At 59.5% G+C, this 21,677-nt stretch overlaps 1 protein-coding gene across 1 annotated transcript; it reads left to right on the top strand.

The window, feature by feature from the left end:
* Positions 1-724: 724 nt before the first annotated feature.
* ASB10 (ankyrin repeat and SOCS box containing 10) lies at positions 725-17,940 on the top strand. The gene is made up of 5 exons (XM_048842086.2): positions 725-1,737; positions 10,795-11,062; positions 14,536-15,040; positions 17,019-17,132; positions 17,457-17,940. Exons 1-5 carry the CDS (start codon positions 1,512-1,514, stop codon positions 17,640-17,642), a joined length of 1,299 nt encoding a protein of 432 aa, XP_048698043.1. The 5' UTR covers positions 725-1,511; the 3' UTR covers positions 17,643-17,940.
* The last annotated feature ends 3,737 nt before the right edge of the window (positions 17,941-21,677 follow it).

Genomic DNA, 21,677 nt, shown 5'->3' with positions numbered 1-21,677 from the left:
TAGTTATGCTGACCTAGGTCTGCAGTGCAGACCTGGCCTCAGAGCGTCACAGCTCACTGCAAGGTGGAACAGATTGTTTAGCGTAAGTAGTTAACACAACTCTCAAGGGACTATGCCAGGTGAAGGTGCTTTGAAGCAAAATCTTTTCTGTTGCTTTATCTAGAGTGATTCCCAGTGGCTGCTGTTCCCCTCTCACAATGGCTGGAGCCACTTGAACACCTTATTCAGCTTGTGGTGTCCCAGCTAAAGGTGCCATGAGCCCAGCTGGGTGTGTGAGCTGCCAGGCCGCAGAGTAGAGAGCCCAGGCTAACTCCTAGATGCTTCACAGAGGCCAACTCCCATTCCCACCTTTTTACTTTGGAACAAACTCACAAGAGAAATACATGCCAAAAATAGTTTTCCTTCCTTGTGAGGCCCGGCCAGCCAGGGAGCCACCCCAGCCACACAGCCCACCTGGGGTGCCCTCCTTGGGAGCAGTCTCTGACTGGGGGGAGCGTTGGCGGCTGCATCTCTCACCCTGAACCAGGTCATGTCTGAGATGGCTGCTGTGTTCTGGTGTGACTTAACCAAATGGAAAAGCCCTTCAAAGCCCTGGTGGTTTCCATAGGAACCTCTCCCCTCTGAAGCAGCTGGAGAGAACTGGTTTCCTCCCTTTTCTGGGGGCTGGATTTGGATACCGCACAGAAATGGGCTGGCCCCTCCCTGCCCCTGGGCAGGCCTCTGGGACCATGCTTGGAGTTGAGTGCAGGGTTCCAGGAGGGGTATCCCAAGAGCCCCATAGACACAGGGTGTCCCTTCCCTCCCCTCCCCACTCCTGCCCAGCCCCACGCCCCTAGGTGAGGTCTATTCGCTGCACTGCCCCAGCCAAGTCTTGCCCTAGTATTGCCTCCCCCCCACCCCCCCAGTTCTCTCTGGGCTCCTCCAGGGTCGTCACTACTCAGCTGCTCTGTATCCCAAGTGCCCTATGCAGAGGGTAAAGGAGAGCAGGCTTCACCCAGCCCTGGCATTGCCCCCAACTCCTGTCTCAGATGCACCCCCCCCCCCCCCATCCTCGCTTGCTGCTCCTGCATTGCACCACATCTTCAGTGAGATCTGGGCCAGGCTGGCTCTGCTCTGTGGTGCACATTTCCGTGTGCTGTGGGCATGACACCTTGGTCCCTACACCCACTGCCCAGGGGCACAGGGAAAGAGTACGCACTGCCCTGTGCTAGCCAGGGAGAGCGAGCAGGCAGGGGCCTGCCCCGTGCCCAAAGTGACCCTGGAGATCAGTGCCAGCAGTGGAGGATAAACAAACTCTGGTGGTGGGTGCTGCCAAGGGCGCTATTTATAAAGGCTGAGTCAGGCCCGTGTCTGACCCAGCCAGCCAGTCCTGAGTAGCCTGCATCCGGGAGCAGCCCACCAAGGACACGCCACTGAGCCAGGAGCTCTGGGGCTGCAGCAGCCAATTGCCCCTTTATAAAGCCAGTGCTCACCCCGCACTGCAGCTGGACGAGGATCTGCTGGACAGGTGGATGCACACCAGGCACATGGACCAAGGCCTGACTGCCCCAACCCCTGGGGGCCGGGGATTCCGCAGCAGCCGCATGGAGCCAATCGAGTGCCGAGATGTGTTGGTGCAGAATGCGCTCTTCACCGGGGACCTGGAGGCAGTGCAGAAGCATTTCACTGAGAGCGCTGCCGTCAACCTCATCATTGAATCCAAGGGTGACGAGCTGCGGTGGACCAGCAGGAAACTTGGTGAGAGCGAGCACCTGGGGGACAGAGTGCTTGGTGGGTGGAGGCTGGGGGGTGAGAGGGAGTGCTGTGGGGGGATGCTCAATGGGTGGAAGTACTGGGGGAGGCACAGGGGAGGAGAAAGTGCTGGGGGGAGGGTGTCAAGGGGAAGGGAATCCAGGCGGATGTGTGTTGGGGGCAGAGGGAGCGCCAGAGGGTGATGAGGGAGTGCTGGGGGCTGGGGAGGGAGCTCTAGGGTGTTTTATATCCAGCCCGGGTCCCCATCCCAGTCTCTAGGGCTATGTCCACACTGCAGACTAGGGGCGTGGCTCCTCTGCTTGTGTGCATGTACACCCAGAGGTGAAAGTAAGTCGGTCCAGTCCAGTACGGCGTACCGGCAAGAGCCAGTATCCCGTATCGAACTGGACTGGCTTCCCCAGGCTAGCGATGTAAAGGGCTCGGGGCTCCCTGCAACGGCCGGAACTCCGGGCCCTTTCAATGACCTCCCGAGCCCCACTGCCAGAGCCCTGGGGTAGTGGCGGCAGGGACCTGTCAGCGATTTAACCCTTTAAATCGCCCCTGAGCCCTGGGGCTCCCAGCCGCCTCTGCAGCTGGTAGTTCCGGGGCTGATTTAAAGGCCCCGGGGCTCCCAGCCGCAGCCTCGGGGTCTTTAAATCTTGATTTAAAGGCCCCGCCTCTTCCCGTTGAGGCCACGCCCCCGCTCAGGACTCCGGCGTACTGGTAAGTCCTTTAAGTTACTTTCACCCCTGCGTACGCCCCTAGCAATCAACGAGCTGGCTCAGCTGTAGCTGAGCCGTGCCAAGAACGTGCCCAGTGGCTTCAGGCGGGGTGATGCGCTGCACAGCTCAGCCGCAGCTGCACCGCTGTCATACTCAGGCTAGCTGGACGGTATGGGCCCAGTGTTTCCAGTGCTGTTGTGCTGGGAGTGGAGTTCACCTGAGGGTATCACAAGATCCTGGTGTGGGAGCATAGGCGCCGCTCAGCAACCGTGGGGCTGGCCAGGGCTGCTGCTCTGGGGGCCCTGGGGCTGGCTGCCAATCAGCTTTTCACTGGCTGGCCTTATGCTCCCAGCTTCTCTTCAGTGGCTGCCCCGCTGATCAGCTGTTCAGTGGGGCTGCCCCGCCACTGGCTCCTCTCTGCCCCATCCCTCCCTCACTGCCCCTAAGGCAGTAGGGGGCAGAAAGGAGGTGGGCCTTGGAGTAGGGGGCGGAGTGGGGATGGGAAGAGGTGGAGTGGGGGCAGGGCCCTGGGAGCAGAGTGGGGGCGGGGCTGGTTTGGGGCACCCACTGGCAAAATGAAAAGTCAGAGGTTATGTGGGAGGGGGTTAATAGAACATATGTAGGGCCCTACCAAATTCACAGTTCATTTTGGTCAATTTCACGGTCATAGGATTTTAAAAATCATAAATGTCATGATGCCATTTAAAGCTGAAATTTCACAGTGTTGTAACCGTAGGGGTCCTGACCCAAAAGGGGGTTGTGGGGGCGGGGGTGGTACTGCTACCCTGACATCTGCCCGGCGGCTGCTGGCGGCGGTGCTGCCCTCGGAGCTGGGCGGCTGGAGAGCGGCGGCTGCTGGCTGGGAGCCCAGCGCCGGAGGCAGAGACCCTGCCAGCAGCCGCCGGGCAGACGTCAGGGTGGCAGGGTCTGGCCTTGCCACCCGAACTTCTGCGCTGCTGCCTGCAGAGCTGGGCCCTCAGGCAGCAGCCGCTGCGCTCCGGCCACCCAGCTCCGAGGGCAGCAGGGCAGAAGTAAAGGTGGCAATGCTGCGACCCCCCCCACAAGAACCTTGTGACGCCCCCCGCAACTTCCTTTTGGGTCAGGATGCCCAATTTGAGAAATGCTGGTCTCCCCCGTGAAATCTGTCTAGTATATGGTAAAAGCACACAAAAAATCGTATTTCACGGGGGACACCAGATTTCACGGATCGTAGAATCATAGAAACATAGAATACCAGGGTTGGAAGGGACCTCATCTAGTCCAACCCCCTGCTCAAAGCAGGACTGACCCCAGCTAAATCATCCCAGCCAGGGCTTTGTCAAGTCTGACCTTAAAAACCTCTAAGGAAGGAGATTCTACCACCTCCCTAGGTAACCCATTCCAGTGTTTCACCACCCTCCGAGTGAAAAAGTTTTTCCTAATATCCAACCTAAACCTCCCCCACTGCAACTTGAGACCATTACTCCTTGTTCTGTCATCTGCTACCACTGAGAACAGTCTAGATCCATCCTCTTTGGAACCTCCTTTCAGGTAGTTGAAAGCAGCTATCAAATCCCCCCTCATTCTTCTCTTCCGCAGACTAAACAATCCCAGTTCCCTCAGCCTCTCCTCATAAGTCATGTGCTCCACCCCCCTAATCATTTTTGTTGCCCTCCGCTGGACTCTTTCCAATTTTTCCACATCCTTCTTGTAGTGTGGGGCCCAAAACTGGACACAGTACTCCAGATGAGGCCTCACCAATGTCGAATAGAGGGGAATGATCACATCCCTCGATCTGCTGGCTATGCCCCTACTTATACATCCCAAAATGCCATTGGCCTTCTTGGCAACAAGGGCACACTGTTGACTCATATCCAGCTTCTTGTCCACTGTAACCCCTAGGTCCTTCTCTGCAGAACTGCTGCCGAGCCATTCGGTCCCTAGTCTGTAGCGGTGCATGGGATTCTTCCGTCCTAAGTGCAGGACTCTGCACTTGTCCTTGTTGAACCTCATCAGATTTCTTTTGGCCCAATCCTCCAATTTGTCTAGGGCCCTCTGTATCCTATCCCTACCCTCCAGCGTATCTACCTCTCCTCCCAGTTTAGTGTCATCTGCAAACTTGCTGAGGGTGCAATCCACACCATCCTCCAGATCATTTATGAAGATATTGAACAAAACCGGCCCCAGGACCGACCCTTGGGGCACTCCACTTGATACCGGCTGCCAACTAGACATGGAGCCATTGATCACCACCCATCAAGCCCAACAATCTAGCCAGCTTTCTATCCACCTTATCGTCCATTCATCCAGCCCATACTTCTTTAACTTGCTGGCAAGAATACTGTGGGAGACCATGTCAAAAGCTTTGCTAAAGTCAAGGAACAACACGTCCACTGCTTTCCCCTCATCCACCGAGCCAGTTATCTCGTCATTGAAGGCAATTAGATTAGTCAGGCATGACTTGCCCTTGGTGAATCCATGCTGACTGTTCCTGATCACTTTCCTATCCTCTCAGTGCTTCAGAATTGATTCCTTGAGGACCTGCTCCATGATTTTTCCAGGGACTGAGGTGAGGCTGACTGGCCTGTAGTTCCCAGGATCCTCCTTCTTCCCTTTTTTAAAGATGGGCACTACATTAGCCTTTTTCCAGTCGTCCGGGACTTCCCCCGATCACCATGAGTTTTCAAAGATAATGGCCAATGGCTCTGCAATCACATCCGCCAACTCCTTTAGCACTCTCGGATGCAACGCATCCGGCCCCATGGTCTTGTGCTCGTCCAGCTTTTCTAAATAGTCCCAAACCCCTTCTTTCTCCACAGAGGGCTGGTCACCTCCTCCCCATGCTGTGCTGCCCAGTGCAGTAGTCTGGGAGCTGACCTCGTTCATGAAGACAGAGGCAAAAGCAGCATTGAATACATTAGCCTTTTTCCACATCCTCTGTCACTAGGTTGCCTCCCTCCTTCAGTAAGGGGCCCACACTTTCCTTGACTTTCTTCTTGTTGCTAACATACCTGAAGAAACCCTTCTTGTTGCTCTTAACATCTCTTGCTAGCTGCAACTCCAGGTGTGATTTGGCCTTCCTGATTTCACTCCTGCATGCCCGAGCAGTATTTTTATACTCTTCCCTACCCATCTGTCCAATCTTCCACTTCTTGTAAGCTTCTTTTTTGTGTTTAAAATCAGCAAGGATTTCACTGTTAAGCCAAATATGGTCACCTGCCATATTTACTATTCTTTCTACACATCCTGATGGTTTGTCCCTGTAACCTCAATAAGGATTCTTTAAAATACAGCCAGCTCTCCTGGACTCCTTTCCCCCTCATGTTAATCTCCCAGGGGATCCTGCCCATCAGTTCCCTGAGGTTGTCAAAGTCTGCTTTTCTGAAGTCCAGGGTTCATATTCTGCTGCTCTCCTTTCTTTCCTGTATCAGGATCCTGAACTCGACATCTCATGGTCACTGCCTCCCAGGTTCCCATCCACTTTTGCTTCCCCTACTAATTCTTCCCGGTTTGTGAGCAGCAAGTCAAGAAGAGCTCTGCCCCTAGTTGGTTCCTCTAGCACTTGCACCAGGAAATTGTCCCCTACGCTTTCCAAAAACTTCCTGGATTGTCTGTGCACCGCTGTGTTGCTCTCCCAGCAGATATCAGGGTGATTGAAGTCTCCCATGAGAACCAGGGCCTGCGATCTAGTAACTTCTGTTAGTTGCCGGAAGAAAGCCTCGTCCACCTCATTCCCCTGGTCTGGTGGTCTATAGCAGACTCCCACCACGACATCACCCTTGTTGCTCATGCTTCTAAACTTAATCCAGAGACACTCAGGTTTTTCTGCAGTTTCATACTTGAGCTCTGAGCAGTCATACTGCTCCCTTACATACAGTGCAACTCCCCCACCTTTTCTGCCCTGCCTGTCCTTCCTGAACAGTGTATACCCATCCATGACAGTACTCCAGTCATGTGAGTTATCCCACCAAGTCTCTGTTATTCCAATCACATCATAATTCCTTGACTGTGCCAGGACTTCCATTCTCCCTGCTTGGTTCCCAGGCTTCGTGCATTTGTGTATAGGCACTTGAGATAACCCGCTGATCGCCCCTCTTTCTCAGTATGAGGCAGGAACCCTGCCCTCTCGTGCTCTCCTGCTCGTGCTTCCTCCCGGTATCCCACGTCCCCACTTACCTCAGGGCTTTGGTCTCCTTCCTCCGGTGAACCTAGTTTAAAGCCCTCCTCACTAGGTTAGCCAGTTTGCTTGCGAAGATGCTCTTCCCTCTCTTTGTTAGGTGGAGCCCATCTCTGCCCAACACTCCTCCTTCATGGAAGACCATCCCATGGTCAAAGAATCCAAAGCCTTCTCTCTGACACCACCTGCGTAGCCATTCATTGGCTTCCATGATTCGATGGTCTCTGCCCAGGCCTTTTCCTTCCACGGGGAGGATGGACGAGAAGACCGCTTGCGCCTCAAACTCCTTTATCCTTCTTCCCAGAGCCACGTCGTCTGCACTGATCCGCTCAAGGTCATTCTTGGCAGTATCATTGGTGCCCACGTGGAGAAGCAGGAAGGGGTAGCGATCTGAGGGCTTGATGAGTCTCGGCAGTCTCTCCGTCACATCGTGAATCCTAGCTCCTCGTGATGTGTTTTTCATGGCCATGAATCTGGTAGGGCCCTAAACATACGTGTTCCTGGGCAATATTCAGATACCCCTGCTGGGATGTAGGCAGGAAACTCCTGGGGCTTTAGATGTGCGTCCGCCATGCTTGCAGGGTGACAAAAAGGAAGTGCTCGCTGGGGTGACTCAGAATAAAGCTGTGATGAAGTCAGCTGTCATGGATTCACAGCATCTGTGCTATGCCCCAACCTTTAAACAGTTTCCAGTGTTACCCAAATGCTAGAGCACCCCACCTTTACCTTCCATGGGCTCAAGCTGTAACCAGGCTAATTTAGGCAGCCCCACCCTTACCCCGTTCCTAGGGCTCAGGGCGCAATCTTCTGCAGGTTTGTGGGGCCTTTCACTCGTGAAAGAGCCTTACACAGTAATGTCCTTAACCCAGAGGTCCCCAAACTGTGGGGCACACCCCCTAGGGGAGCATGGAGGAATGTCCGGGGTCATGGCACAGCAATGCCCGGGCCAGCCCTCACAGGGGGAGGGGGAGCAGGGAGGGAGCACCACTCAGACCCTCCCCACTCCCAGCTCTGCTCCAGTCCTTCCCACCCCCGGCTCTATTCCTGGCCCCGTGCCCAGCTTCAGCATGGCTCTGCTCCCACCCCCAACCTCGGCCCCTGGCTGCAGCCCCACTCTCAGCCCCAGCCTCACCCCTAGCTGTGGCCCCAGCCCCTTACCCCAATCTGCCATCCCCCACAGCCATGGCCCCACTCCTGGCCCTGGATCCGGGGGTGGTGCAGACAGCGGTAAGGAGACCAAAAGCTGGGGGACCTCTGCCTGAACCACTATTTATTAACAATCACCAAAACAGAAGGCACACACAGCATGCAATGCTCACCACTCCCAATAAGGCAGATGAACTTTTCTTGATGGCCAGTCAGGATCAGGTCATCTGGGGGACTCCAGTTTCTGCATGGTGTGGTTGGCAGGGTGTTGAGGTCTGGCAGCTCTGATCTTGGGGCTGGGTCCTGGAGTTGATTCCCAAGACCTTCATTTTGGACCCCAGTTTATATAGTTAAACTTGAGTCCTGCTTAGCTGTACCTTAACCAATCATTTTAAGCTAAAGTACTACACAATAATTCTTTGACCAATCCTAACATACTGCAAAACAATTCTTTAACCAATCAGAGCCCACCACTTTAGTTGATTTACATCTTGCAAAATTAGTTATGCAACAGACAGAAACAATCAAAGAACCCGACAGAGACCATATAGATAAATTATAGAGACGTGGGGACCATAAAGACAAAACAATAATAAAGTAGGGATTTCACACCCATGACTGTTGATAAGTGGTTTCTTGTCAGACAGATGCCATCCAACAAAGCTTTCTTTAACCATTTTAAAAGCTATATTATTATCTGGTGATGATGGGTGCTATTCGGACAGGAGCCTTCTGAACAGCCCGTTAGGATATTGTTTTAATGTAATTTAGATGGAATGAGAGGATGTCACTTTCTGCTTTTTAGCTCTGCTTTTTAGGCTACTGCTGGCCTAATATGGCTTCAGACAAAGGCCTCAGATCTCATACCAGTGGTTTTCAAACTTTTGTATTGGTGACCCCTTTCACACAGCAAGCCTCTAAGTGTGACCCCCCCACCCGTGTAAATTAAAAACACAGTTTTTTTATATTAAAAACTATTATAAGTGCTGGACGCAAAGCGGGGTTTGGGGGTGGAGGCTGACAGCTCACAACCCCCATGTAATAACCTTGCAACCCCCTAAAGGGTCACGACCCCCCCAGTTTGAGAACCCCTGGTGTAACCCCTTCAGTGGGCCAGAGCCCACCCTTTCCCAAGGACAGATCATGTATTCTCAAGGACTCCGAGACTGACCCTTTGCGTTCCAGCAACCCTCGTTTCTCTCCGTGGTTCTCACCAGTGAGGCCAGTTGAGGTCAGATGCCTGAGAGAGGCTTTTCCTTCTTAGGGAGCATTACAATCAGTGAGAGACTGCAGTGAGGCAAGGCAGCCTGTTCAAAACTAGGGAGCATTTATTTAGTCACCTGTCTGCGGGGGTTGGGGCAGGGTAGGGGCTGTTGCTGATGCTGTCTGGGGGTGTTCAGGCAGGGCAGGGGGTGTCACTGGCACTGTATAGGGGGTTGGGGCAGGGGGTGTTGCTGGTACTGTCTGGGGGGTGAGGCAGGGCAGGGGGTGTCTCTGGTACTGTCTGGAGGGTGTTGGGGCAGGGGGTGTTGCTGACGCTGTCCAGGGAGGTTGGGGCAGGGCAGGGCAGGGGGTGTTGCTGGTACTGTCTGGGGTGGGGGGTTGGGATGCTGTATTAATTTAACTGGAATATATGAACCAAAGGTGTTAATATAACCAGACCACTATTCAACATAAAACAGTTTCAGAAGACGTTTGGGCTTTGATATACAGAGCCTTCTGCCTGCTCAGTGCCATGGCAAAGGCATGCACCCCAAGTTTGGGGAGGCTAGACCCCCTACCCTGCCTCTTCCCCTAAGGCCCTGCCCCCCACTCCGCCTCTTCCGCCCTCCCACCCCCTGCTTTCACTGAACAACCTGTTGGCGCAGCCCCGAACCCCGGCCAGTGCCTGGAGCAGCCCTGAACCCTGGCTGGCCTGCCGGCGCCCGGAGCAGTCCGGAGGAGCCCCCGCTGGCTGGCTGGATGGGGCTGAGCCCTGAGCCTGGGCCACCCAGAGGCCTGCTGTGGCCTGGCCCCAGGGCTGTGGCACGGAGCATCAGTGGAGGTTTAGGGAGGCTTAGCCTCCCCCAGCCTCCATTGCCCACTGCCCATGGGCAAAGGTACCATGAAACATGCTTTGATCCTTTTATTAAAGACACGGGAAAGAAGGACAAATCAGCTGAAGCATTTGCAATGTGAAGTACTGAGTAAGGCTCTTCGGCCTGGGCCACACCACCCCGATGTAAGAGCCCTGCACGCCGCCCCAGTAACACCGAGCAGCTCTGAGCTACCATCAGTGTCCTTAAGGCAACGCAGTGCGAGTGGAGACACTGCGTCACAGGGGTCGACCCTTGCTGTCCTCCAGCAGCTATCCCGCAATGCCCCGCATCTATCGCTGTGGTCACCATTGGGACCTCCACTGCCCAGGGGTCGCGGCGACTGAGGGCACGGCACCGACGTTCCAAAGTGCCGGGGGGTGCTCGACTCCCGGCTCTGACCCAGGCCCTGCCCCCACTCCACCCCTTCCCCCAAGGCCCCACCCCCACCCCGCCCCTTCCCGCCCAGTGCCGTCCCCCCCCCCCAGCGCACCACATCCTTGCTCCTCCCCCTCCCTCCCAGCCTCCTGCACGCCCCAAAACACGGCGTGGGGGGGGAGGGGCTGATTCCCGGGGCCTGAAAGCCCCCCTCCCCCCTCCCTTTCTGAGTGTTCGACATGCCTTGTCCTGATGGCCTGTCGTGGCGAGCGCACCTAGCCGCTCCCCATTGCTGGGTGCAGCTGAGAGAGCAAATCCCCTTCCCACGGCCCCAAGGGTGAGCGCCCACAGGCAGCTCCGGGGCGGGACTCAGTGTGGCCTGGGGACCCCCCTCGACATGAACTCCAAGCCCAGCAGGTTTCCTCGGACACCTGGTCCCGGCGGAGCGGGGGGAGGGGAGCAGTGGGTGGGGGGCTGAGAGAGGGGGGCTGGTCTCCTGTGGGAGAGGGTTTGGTGGGGAGGGGCAGGGGTGGGCACTGTGGCTGTGTGTGCGTTTGTCCCCCTCACAGCCCTTCTCGCACGGCAGGGCTGTGGTCGCTGACCTACGAGCAGGAGCTCACCACGCCGCTGCAGATCACGGCGGGGCGCGGCTACTTGGACTGCCTCCGGCACCTGCTGCTGAGGGGCGCTGCCGTGGACTTTGCGCCTGGCGGCAAGACAGCTCTTCACGAGGCCTGCGCGGCGGCCAGAACCGACTGTGTGCACCTGCTGCTCTCCTCTGGGGCTGACCCCAAGACCATCTCCGAGGCTGGCCACCAGCCCCTGCACCTCTGCAAGAGCCCCGCCTCCATCCAGTGAGTTCCCTCGTCGGGGGGCTCGCACACCCCAACCCTCCTGCACACCCGCACGCAGGGCCTGTCAGCAGCCCCGCTTCAGGGCCAGGCGCCAGCCCAGGGCCGAGTGCCTGGGTGCCACAGCCCATGGGGGAGAGGCCTGCGTACCTGCCCTGCACAGCGCCGTGCGCGGGGTCAGACTCTGGTAGCTGACCGCAGGCTCCAGTCCCAAAGCCAGAGCTGCTTGCTGCTGAGCATGGGGCTGGCTCAGAGGGGTGGGTCGCTGCCTCCCCAGCCAGCAGGGCTCATGTGCCCACAACTCCAGCAGGAGGTAGAGAGGCCCAGCCAGCATGCATTGCACTGGCAAATCCCAGACCACGTCGCAGGAGGTCAGGTAGGAGCAGACCATCCACAGGCAGAGGCAGACCAAGGCACAGAGTGATGGACGTGCCACAGGCCACACAACAAGTCCGGGGCAGAGCTGGGATAGAACCCAGGAGTCCTGCTGCCCAGCCCCTTGTCCTGTTTGTTGGAACCCACTGGTTTCGGTACAGTGCTGCCCGGGGCCCCTGGAGCCTGGGATCCCAGGCCCTAGCCACTGGGAAAGTGGGAGAGGTGTGGACACAACCGGGTATCCACATAGGATGGGTGAATGGCAGGATTGAGTGATGGTCAATTGGGAGACTGCTAGTAGCCAGGTAGGCAGGTAGGTGGGGGCAGGGCCGGCAGCAGGTGGATCTGGGGCTAGCTGAGGGTGGGGGGGGATAGTGAGTAGGTGGGTAGGGGACAACAGGTGGGTGGGTGGGTTAAGGGTGAGGGATGGGCAGTGGATGTATAGGGGACTAGCAGGCGGGGGGTGGATGGGGGTCGGTGGGTGGATAGTGCAGGGGCTAGCAGGCAGGTGGCGGGTGGATGGGGGACGATGGGTGGGGCTAGCAGGCAGGCGGCGGGTGGATGGGGACGATGGGTGGGGAGTGTGGGGGCTAGCAGGCAGGCGGCGGGTGGATGGGGGCTAGCGGGCAGGCGGTGGGTGGATAGGGGACGGCGGGTGGATGGGGGACGGCGGGTGAAGGCTAGCAGGTGGCAGGTGGATAGGGGACGGCGGGTGGATAGGGAACGGTGGGTGGGGAGTGCGGGGGCTAGCAGGCAGGCGGAGGGTGGATAGGGGACGGCGGGTGGGGCTAACAGGCAGGCGGCGGGTGGATAGAGGATGGCGGGTGGGGAGTGCGGGGGCTAGCAGGCAGGCGGCGGGTGGATAGGGGACGGCGGGTGGGGGCTAGCAGGCAGGCGGCGTGTGGATAGGGGACGGCGGGTGGGGCTAGCAGGCAGGCGGCGGGTGGATAGGGGACGGCGGGTGGGGGCTAGCAGGCAGGCGGCGGGTGGATAGGGGATGGTGGATGGGTGGGGGACGGCGGGTGGGGGCTAGCAGGCAGGCGGCGGTGGATAGGGGACGGCGGGTGGGTGGGGGACGGCGGGTGGGGACTAGCAGGCAGGCGGCGGGTGGGTGGGGGACGGCGGGTGGGGGCTAGCAGGCAGGCGGCGGGTGGATTGGGGACGGCGGGTGGGGGCTAGCAGGCAGGCGGCCAGTGGATAGGGGACGGCGGGTGGGGGCTAGCAGGCAGGCGGCGGGTGGATGTGGATGGCGGGGGCATGGGGGGTAGCGGGCAGGCAGCGGGTGGATGGGGGACGGCGGGTGGGGAGTGCGGGGGCTAGCAGGCAGGCGGCGGGTGGATAGGGGACGGCCGGTGGGGAGTGTGGGGGCTAGCAGGCAGGCGGCGGGTGGATAGGGGACAGCGGATGGGGAGTGCGGGGGCTAGCAGGCAGGCGGCGGGTGGATAGGGGACGGCGGGTGGATGGGGGACGGCGGGTGGGGGCTAGCAGGCAGGCGGCGGGTGGGTGGGGGACGGCGGGTGGGGGCTAGCAGGCAGGCGGCGGGTGGATTGGGGACGGCGGGTGGGGGCTAGCAGGCAGGCGGCGGGTGGATTGGGGACGGCGGGTGGGGGCTAGCATGCAGGTGGCGGGTGGGTGGGGGACGGCGGGTGGGGGCTAGCAGGCAGGCGGCCGGTGGATAGGGGACAGCGGGTGGGGGCTAGCAGGCAGGCGGCGGGTGGATGTGGATGGCGGGGGGATGGGGGGTAGCGGGCAGGCAGCGGGTGGATGGGGGACGGCGGGTGGGGAGTACGGGGGCTAGCAGGCAGGCAGCCGGTGGATAGGGGACAGCGGGTGGGGAATGCGGGGGCTAGCAGGCAGGCGGCGGGTGGGTGGGGGACGGCGGGTGGGGAGTGCGGGGGCTAGCAGGCAGGCGGCGGGTGGATAGGGGACGGCGGGTGGGGAGTGCGGGGGCTAGCAGGCAGGTGGCGGGTGGGTGGGGGACGGCGGGTGGGGGCTAGCAGGCAGGCGGCGTGTGGATAGGGGACGGCGGGTGGGGCTAGCAGGCAGGTGGCGGGTGGATAGGGAACGCCGGGTGGGGGCTAGCAGGCAGGCGGCGGGTGGATAGGGAACGGCGGGTGGGGCTAGCAGGCAGGTGGCGGGTGGATAGGGAACGGCGGGTGGGGCTAGCAGGCAGGCGGCGGGTGGATGTGGATGGCGGGGGGATGGGGGGTAGCGGGCAGGCAGCGGGTGGATGGGGGACGGCGGGTGGGGAGTGCGTGGGCTAGCAGGCAGGCGGCGGGTGGATAGGGGACAGCGGATGGGGAGTGCGGGGGCTAGCAGGCAGGCGGCGGGTGGATAGGGGACGGCGGGTGGATGGGGGACGGCGGGTGGGGGCTAGCAGGCAGGCGGCGGGTGGGTGGGGGACGGCGGGTGGGGGCTAGCAGGCAGGTGGCGGGTGGATTGGGGACGGCGGGTGGGGGCTAGCAGGCAGGTGGCGGGTGGGTGGGGGACGGCGGGTGGGGGCTAGCAGGCAGGCGGCCGGTGGATAGGGGACAGCGGGTGGGGGCTAGCAGGCAGGCGGCGGGTGGATGTGGATGGCGGGGGGATGGGGGGTAGCGGGCAGGCAGCGGGTGGATGGGGGACGGCGGGTGGGGAGTGCGGGGGCTAGCAGGCAGGCAGCCGGTGGATAGGGGACAGCGGGTGGGGAATGCGGGGGCTAGCAGGCAGGCGGCGGGTGGGTGGGGGACGGCGGGTGGGGAGTGCGGGGGCTAGCAGGCAGGCGGCGGGTGGATAGGGGACGGCGGGTGGGGAGTGCGGGGGCTAGCAGGCAGGTGGCGGGTGGGTGGGGGACGGCGGGTGGGGGCTAGCAGGCAGGCGGCGTGTGGATAGGGGACGGCGGGTGGGGCTAGCAGGCAGGTGGCGGGTGGATAGGGAACGGCGGGTGGGGCTAGCAGGCAGGCGGCGGGTGGATGTGGATGGCGGGGGGATGGGGGGTAGCGGGCAGGCAGCGGGTGGGTGGGACAGCAGATTGGGGCTCAGGGGCAGTGGGTAGTTGGGGGGATAGTGGGTAGGTGTTGGGCAGAGGAGGGGAAACTCGTGGCTGAGGTGTCCCACGCTGTCAGGTGTGCGAAGCTGCTGCTGCAGTATGGTGCCAGCGTGAACAGCCAGACGGAGGAGGAAGAGGACACAGCGCTGCACGTGGCAGCACGGCACGGCCTGGAAGAGCACGTCCAGCTGTTCCTGCGCCATGGAGCGGGGCTGGAGGCCAAGAACGAGGAGGGGCAGACCCCCCTGAATGCCGCCTGCGCCCAGGCACACCCACCCCAGGACATGGAGCGCTACTACCATGTCTGCCAGCAGCTGGTGCAGAGCGGTGCCGACGTCGATGCTGCGGACCGGGACCAGCAGCGCCCCCTGCACCAGGCCTGCAAGAACGCCAGCGCCCCGGTGGTGGAGCTGCTCCTGGCCCATGGTGCCAATGTCAACATCATGAGTTACAGCGGCAACACAGCCATGCATAACATCCTGCAGGTGGCGGCCTACAAGCTGGGGCACCGACCGGAGCTCGTGGTGCGGGCGCTACTCAACCATGGCTCCATACGCGTCTGGCCCGGGGCCCTCATCAAGGTGTGGAGCTGCCTGGGACAGCAGCAGGATGGGTGCTGCGTGGGAGGGGTGTGTGATCGGGGGCTCCCAGGAGGCCTTCCCTCACCTGCAGGCAGAACCCCTTCCCCTCGTCGAGGTCTCGTTCCCTGCTGGCTCAGGGGCTTGAGTTCCCTCTTGCTGCCCAGCAGTTGGGGTCCCCCAACCCCAGGTGCCAGCATTTGGGTTCCTTTCCCTGGCTGGGCTGCTGATTAAGGGGCCCAGCTGTGTCCCTTTAATGGCCACATTTAGGTATATACCGGGGTAAGACACCGCTGCCCCCTGCTGAGGTTACTAGGGTCTGGGGGGCGGGGGGAGGGGCTGTGAGCTCCCAGCCCTGGTGTTGTGAGCAGTGGGGACTTGGCTGGGAAAGAGAAAGTAATCCTGTTTCTCTGGCACTAGCCTTAGGAGATGCTCTCTGGCTGTGGGCCATCGTCCCCTGGCTCGAGTTGTTTAGTCCTGGTGCAGTCAGTCCAGCCATTCATTCTTCAGGAGTGGGTGTGGGCTGTGTGGGCCTAGGCTTTTAGGTGAGGTGGGGCACAGAGGGTGCATGGGAAAGGCCAGCCATGCTCTGAAGAACCTGTGCTCTTAGACCAAGGCCATGGAGGGCAGGACAAGGTGGCAGGTGTATCACATTCAGCCCCTGGTTGCACCAGCTGGGGCTCCCTTCCTAGCAAATGGCCCTGAAGGTAGCAGCCTCCACCCTGAGGGCTTTGTCCCGCAAGGGTGGCAGGGGAGCTAGGTGTGAGGAGAGGCCGGCTGCAGGCAGCATGTCCAGGTGCTGGCCACATGCAACTTCCTGGCTCTGCCCCCTCTGCAGGGAGCGTGCAGGCTTTCACAGTGCCTGGTTCCGGCAGGGCCTGGGGCTCATCCCAGAGAGAGCTGGGCTGGAAGGGCAGCAGGGAAGCTGTCTGCCGGGGAGTGTGGCACCATGAGCTAGACCCTGTGACTGCCAAGCTGGGTCAGTGCAATGTGCACCTGAGATCAGCTAGGACAGGCGCTGCAGTGGATGCAGAACGTATCAGCTGCCTGGCAAGCAGTGTCCTACCAGGAGCTCCCATGGTGCACCCTGAACTGCCCATGACCTGCCCCCTCCCCTGCCACACTGCCTGGCTATGATAGGGGTTAGGCAGAGCAGGAAGGAGGCAGCATGGCAGGACTTGGGGCAGGGATTGTGGCATGCCCAGACCTACAGAGATTGACATGTGGGGGAAGAACAGGGGTGACTTGGGGGTAGGCATGTTCTGGGGGAGCTGCAGAGGGAGTTGTATTGAGGGGGGATCCACGTGGAGTGATATTTCCCTGTAGGGGTCTCTTGCCTTCCCTGTGTGCTAAGCACACAGCCCTCCCCCCAAGCTCCATTAATCTCCAGGCCCCACGAGGTGCTGTCCCGCCTTGGTGAAGTTGGCCTGTCTCTCTGGCACTGGCCTTAGGAGGTGCTCTCCTTCCGTGGGGCATTGTCCCCAGCTCCTACTGCATCCTCTGTGCAAGACACCAGCAAGCAAAGGGTTAACCATCTTCCTTAATTCCCGAGCAGTGCAATAATTACCCAGCCTGGAGATCTGCAGATTGCTCTCCCCTTTGGGAAAATACAGGAAAATCAACAATTAACACTAATTAATCTCCTATTAACACCAGATAATGAGGCTCACTCTTGCAGCTGGAATAGGCTCTGACAGCTACTGATGGCCTGGGCCATGGGGAGTGTGCGTCAGGGGATGGGGAGCCCTCCTGCTGCCATAACAACCTGCAGGCCTGCAACCCTCAGACATGGCCCATCCCACCCCACCCCACCATGTGCAACATGTGGGCATGGCCCCTCCCAGACTGGGAAAAGACACAGGTTACAGGACTTGCCCAGGGTCACAGGGAGGCAGTAGCAGAGCAGGGAATCCAAGTCAGGTCCCCGCCGGCGGAGTGTGGTGCACAAGACCAGCCTCCTCCCATCCCCTCCCTGCTGCAGGTTCTGCACTACTGCTGCTCCTCGCCGCGCACCATCGAGGTGCTGATCAACAGCTATGACCGCGTGCGGGTCACTGACGAGTGGGCAGAGGCTGTCCCCGCTGAGATCATGCAGGTAAGGACCAAGAGCCTTCGGGGACCCGGGGCTCCACCCCACAGTGCCTGGCTGGCCAGGCAGGTCCCAGAAGCACCCTCTGAAGCTTTGAGGGGGCAGGGAAGGTGCTGGGCAGAAGCCCTGAAGTGAAACAGGGACAGACAGAAACCGAAGGGCAGTAGGGATAAGGCTGTGACCTCTGTGCGAATAGAGCTCCTTGTTCAGTGTTGGCGGAAACTGTCCGCCCATGATTTGTTGCCATTGTCACATGACATGGGGTATGGGCACCGGCCCGCTGTCATGAGGAAACAAGGCCCATGCTGACTCTCTCTTCTCTCCTGACAGAAGCACCCAGATTTCTACGAGTCACTCTTCTCTCTGGGGCAGAGGCCCCGCTCCCTGCAGCACCTGGCCCGCTGTGCACTCAGGAGCTACCTCGAGGGCCGGCTGTTGCAGGTCTTGCCCAAGCTCCATCTGCCTTCTTCCCTGCACCAGTTCCTGCTGCTCAGCTTTGAGGACGTTCTCTACTAAGGACCTGGAGCCTGGATTGAGCCAACTCTAAATCCTTTTCTTTATCTGCTTTGAATTTTTGTGCCCGGCCTGCGACAGCCCAGGTCAGCTTTGCCTCCCCACTCACACTAGCCAAAGCCAGCCCTTCTGTGCCCATTCCACCCCATACCCGCCATTCCCGCCTATGCCAGCCTGGCCTATGCCAGGTCTGCCCTTTGTACTCCCAGCTGAGACACCCTCTGCCCGCACCAACCCATCCCATGCCAGCAAGCTCTATAGCTAGCCTGTGGTGGGTCCCTGCCTTTCGGTGGCCCTGCTGTGTATTATGGAGATTTTGGAATAAATCCTGGTCTTTGTATGCCCTGGTTGGCATGTGTCCTTCCTTGTCGTACGGGGGGCTGCCGTCTGACCTGCCTCATGCTGGCTCTGCAGCCGCAGAACACATGGTGCTGGTGCAGTCACAGAGGGACGCTGGGGCCATGGCGGCAGGCAAGGGCCAAGAGCCCAAAGGTTAATGAGCAATCTGCCCCCTCTTTGCAGGGCTGAGCTCTGTCTCGAAGGTCTGGGAACACTGCCCCTGCGTAGGAGCTACATGAAATGCTTCTCCCCTACAAATCCTCGAGTACCCGGAGCAAAATGACAGGGCTGGACGGGCGCAATGGATGGGGTGCGATTGGGGGAGGGGGCAGATGGACAGGGCAGACTGGGGGTGCAGAGCGGCCTCGCGCTCCCTTGGAAGCTTTTCTGGGTTGTTCTTAGTACTGAGGTGTGGCAGAGCCAGCTTGGAGTTCAGCCTGATGAATTCACAGCTGCCCAAGTTTCCTGTTCTTCATGACGAACCATGTTCCCTGCCCCTCTGCTGCCTGGCGTGAAGGGGCCACTTGCCACCAGCTCCTCCCAGCACCGCATCAGATGGGACCAAGGCCTTTGTAGACCAAGGTTTGGCCCAAACGACACAGTGGCTGATGGAGCTGCTTCTGCAGACAGCTGTGGCCCTCCTGTCCTGGCAGAGCCAGCCAGACACAGTGGCCAGGGGCACGAGTTCTGTCTCCACGCGGTGCCTTGGCACCAGCAATATTCAGAGCCCAGGGGCCCAGCTCCACACATATTTGGGGTCTGGTATCCCCTCCGGCCCCACCTGCCACCCCCCTCCGCCTCCCCTGAGCTTCCCCTGGCCCCCGCTTGCTGCGGTGCGCCTCCCCCTGCAGCTCCATGCTGCCTCCTTGCAGCTGCAGGGTCCTGGTGCCCCCCCGCTCCACTGCCAGGGCAGACTGACTGAGCCTGCCCTTCCCCCTCAGACCCTTCCCTTTTCTGGCGGGACCCTCCACCAGCACAGCCCCCCCCCCCCCCCCCCCCGCATGCAGTCACTGCTCCTGCCCCATGCTGGGCAAGGGGCCGCCCCATCCCTCACCCCCAGTGAGGGGCAGCAGGAGGGGAGGAGGTGCACCCAGCACCCCCCACAGGGGAGGCGAGGGAGATTCCTGGACCTGAGAGGGGCCATAGGAGCACATGCAGTGACAATGGTGGGAGCGAGTTTGCTGCTGGGGGGGGAGGGGGGGCTTCTCCCCCAGAGCTCACTGCAGCCGGCAGGGAAAGGGCTGGGGGAGTCCTCTCTGGCTCCTGTCATAGAGCAGCTTGTCTGCACCCCAAACCCATCCCCAGCCCTGCCCCACCCCAGAGCCCACACCCCCCCACCACACCCTCAACCCTAGCCCTGAGCCCCTCCAACACCTTATTCCCTGTCCTAGCCAGAGCCCTCATCCCCCTGCACCCTAACCCTCTGCCTTAGCCCTGAGTCTCTCTAATCCCCAAGCCCCCCAGCCCCAGACAGAGCGCTCACCCCCCCCACTCCTATTTTCACCCTGAGCCCCTCCCACACCCCAAACTCCTCATTCCCAGCCCCAGACAGAGCCCTGAGCCCCTCCCATACCCCAAACCCCTCATAGAATCATAGAATCATAGAATATCAGGGTTGGAAGGGACCCCAGAAGGTCATCTAGTCCAACCCCCTGCTCGAAGCAGGACCAATTCCCAGTTAAATCATCCCAGCCAGGGCTTTGTCAAGCCTGACCTTAAAAACCTCTAAGGAAGGAGATTCTACCACCTCCCTAGGTAACGCATTCCAGTGTTTCACCACCCTCTTAGTGAAAAAGTTTTTCCTAATATCCAATCTAAACCTCCCCCACTGCAACTTGAGACCATTACTCCTCGTTCTGTCATCTGCTATCACTGAGAACAGTCTAGAGCCATCCTCTTTGGAACCCCCTTTCAGGTAGTTGAAAGCAGCTATCAAATCCTCCCTCATTCTTCTCTTCTGCAGGCTAAACAATCCCAGTTCCCTCAGCCTCTCCTCATAAGTCATGTGTTCCAAAAGGAGCGGGGGGGTGAGCGCTCTGTCTGGGGCTGGGGGGCTTGGGGGTTAGAGAGACTCATCTGCAGCCTCACCCCTGCACCCCCTCCCATCCCCAAACTCCCTCCCAGAGCCTGTACCCCAGACCTCCTCCACCACCCAAAGTCCCCCCCCCCCCCGAGCCTTGTGCAGCTAAGGGGTGGAGTTTGGGGGGCGGAGTTTGGACAGGGGCAGGTTCTGGGCACCACCAAAATTTCTACAAACCTGCCACCCCTGGAAGTGGCCCTTGGTGAAGCCTGGCTGGTGCCAGAGAAGTGATGTTAATTTAATCCAGGAAGGACCTGGGAATGTTTTGCTGGGGAGGGGTGTTTCTGCTCAAAAAGCTCTTCAGTTCTTGGTTACGCTGGACGTGTGGCACTTTGTGTTGTGCAGCTGGGAGCCCAGTCGCTCACTCCTGTCGCCGTCTGCTCCGGGAGGTGCCTGGCTCAACCTTGGCTTGTGCAGCTGCAAGAGGCATGCAGCAGGATCGCATGTCTATGTTCTCTGAGCCAGGATTAATTATAGCACCCTGACAGTTCTGCTACAGGTGTCTAGGACTTGCTTGCTGAATAAGTATTCCAAATGCTCCAAAATCCATCTGCTAACTTGGATAGGCGTGACTTTTTTTGTGCCTCATGGGGATGCAGATTGGGATTAGTGATCCAGATTTGGGGTCATTTGAGCACAGAGCTCCTGAGATACAATCCCCCAAAATCATCTGGTTCTTATAAGATCATTTGTCTAGGGCTCAAATGGTCATTCTGATCCTCCCATAACTGATCTCAGCCCTTGGGATTTATATCTGCTAGTGCCGGGCACCTTTTGCCCCCTGGGGATGCAGTACTGGGAAAGTTACTGGAGCTAACCTTTGTTGCTTCTTGTCAGCTTGAGCTAATGACACACCAAAGAGTGAAATGCACACGTCTCGTGAGACACGGGCATCTCCTGGCAGCCATAGGCTTGGCTGGCAGAGGATCGGTGTGGCTCAAGGGGACGTGCTATGGCTGCCCAAGCAGACTCTGTTTTTACCTTAGAATTAGTCCAGGGGTTCCCAAACTGGGGTTCATGAACCCCTGGGGGTTTGCAAAATGTTACAGGGGTGTAACCGGATGCAGACTCATAGCAGCGCCTCCTGCTGGTCATCTCAGGGAATTAACATTCCAGCCTCCGGAGCGCCTTTTTCAGGCTGGTGTCTTGCCTTGCTGCTGGTTCCCATGTCCCTCCCAGGACCCCAGTGCCCTTTTCACTGCATACTGCCCCCTGGCAGTACCCCCCAGTTCTGGGTCTCCCCCTCCCAGGGGAACCCCCCCCACACCTCAGTCAGAGGCTCCTGCTAGTCACCAGCTAGCCCCCGTGCCCTGGGGCAGACTGCAGCGTGAGCCACTCATTGCCAGCAAGGTTGGTTTTAGACCTGCTGCCTCTTCCTGGATCCCAATAAGGCTGCCCCTGCAACCCCTATACCTAATAGGCCTTTCCAGGCCTACAGCCTGGGGCTTTCCCCAGCTCTACTCCAAACTGGGTTCTCTATTCAGGTCTCTGCAGCCAGGTCTGTCAGGGAAGGGGGGGGGGAGGGTACTCATTTGCTCTTGGCTTCATTGGCTTTTATAAGGCCCGCTGGGTCTGTTTGGGGTGTGGCCCCCAGCTGCAGCTGCTCTGCCAATCAGCTC

The sequence above is a fragment of the Caretta caretta genome, chromosome 2, assembly GCF_965140235.1.
Source record: "Caretta caretta isolate rCarCar2 chromosome 2, rCarCar1.hap1, whole genome shotgun sequence".
NCBI lineage: Eukaryota > Metazoa > Chordata > Testudines > Cheloniidae > Caretta > Caretta caretta.
Note: the sequence above shows the minus strand (reverse complement) of the source record. Positions and strands in the feature narration are given on the sequence as shown.

Excerpts from the sequence above, each read along its gene's own strand:
- ASB10 (XM_048842086.2), top strand. The coding sequence starts at position 1,512 with ATGCACACCAGGCACATGGACCAAGGCCTGACTGCCCCAACCCCTGGG. Across the intron at positions 11,063-14,535 it reads AAGAGCCCCGCCTCCATCCA|GTGTGCGAAGCTGCTGCTGC; the intron begins GTGAGTTCCCTC and ends CCACGCTGTCAG. Across the intron at positions 15,041-17,018 it reads GGCCCGGGGCCCTCATCAAG|GTTCTGCACTACTGCTGCTC; the intron begins GTGTGGAGCTGC and ends TCCCTGCTGCAG.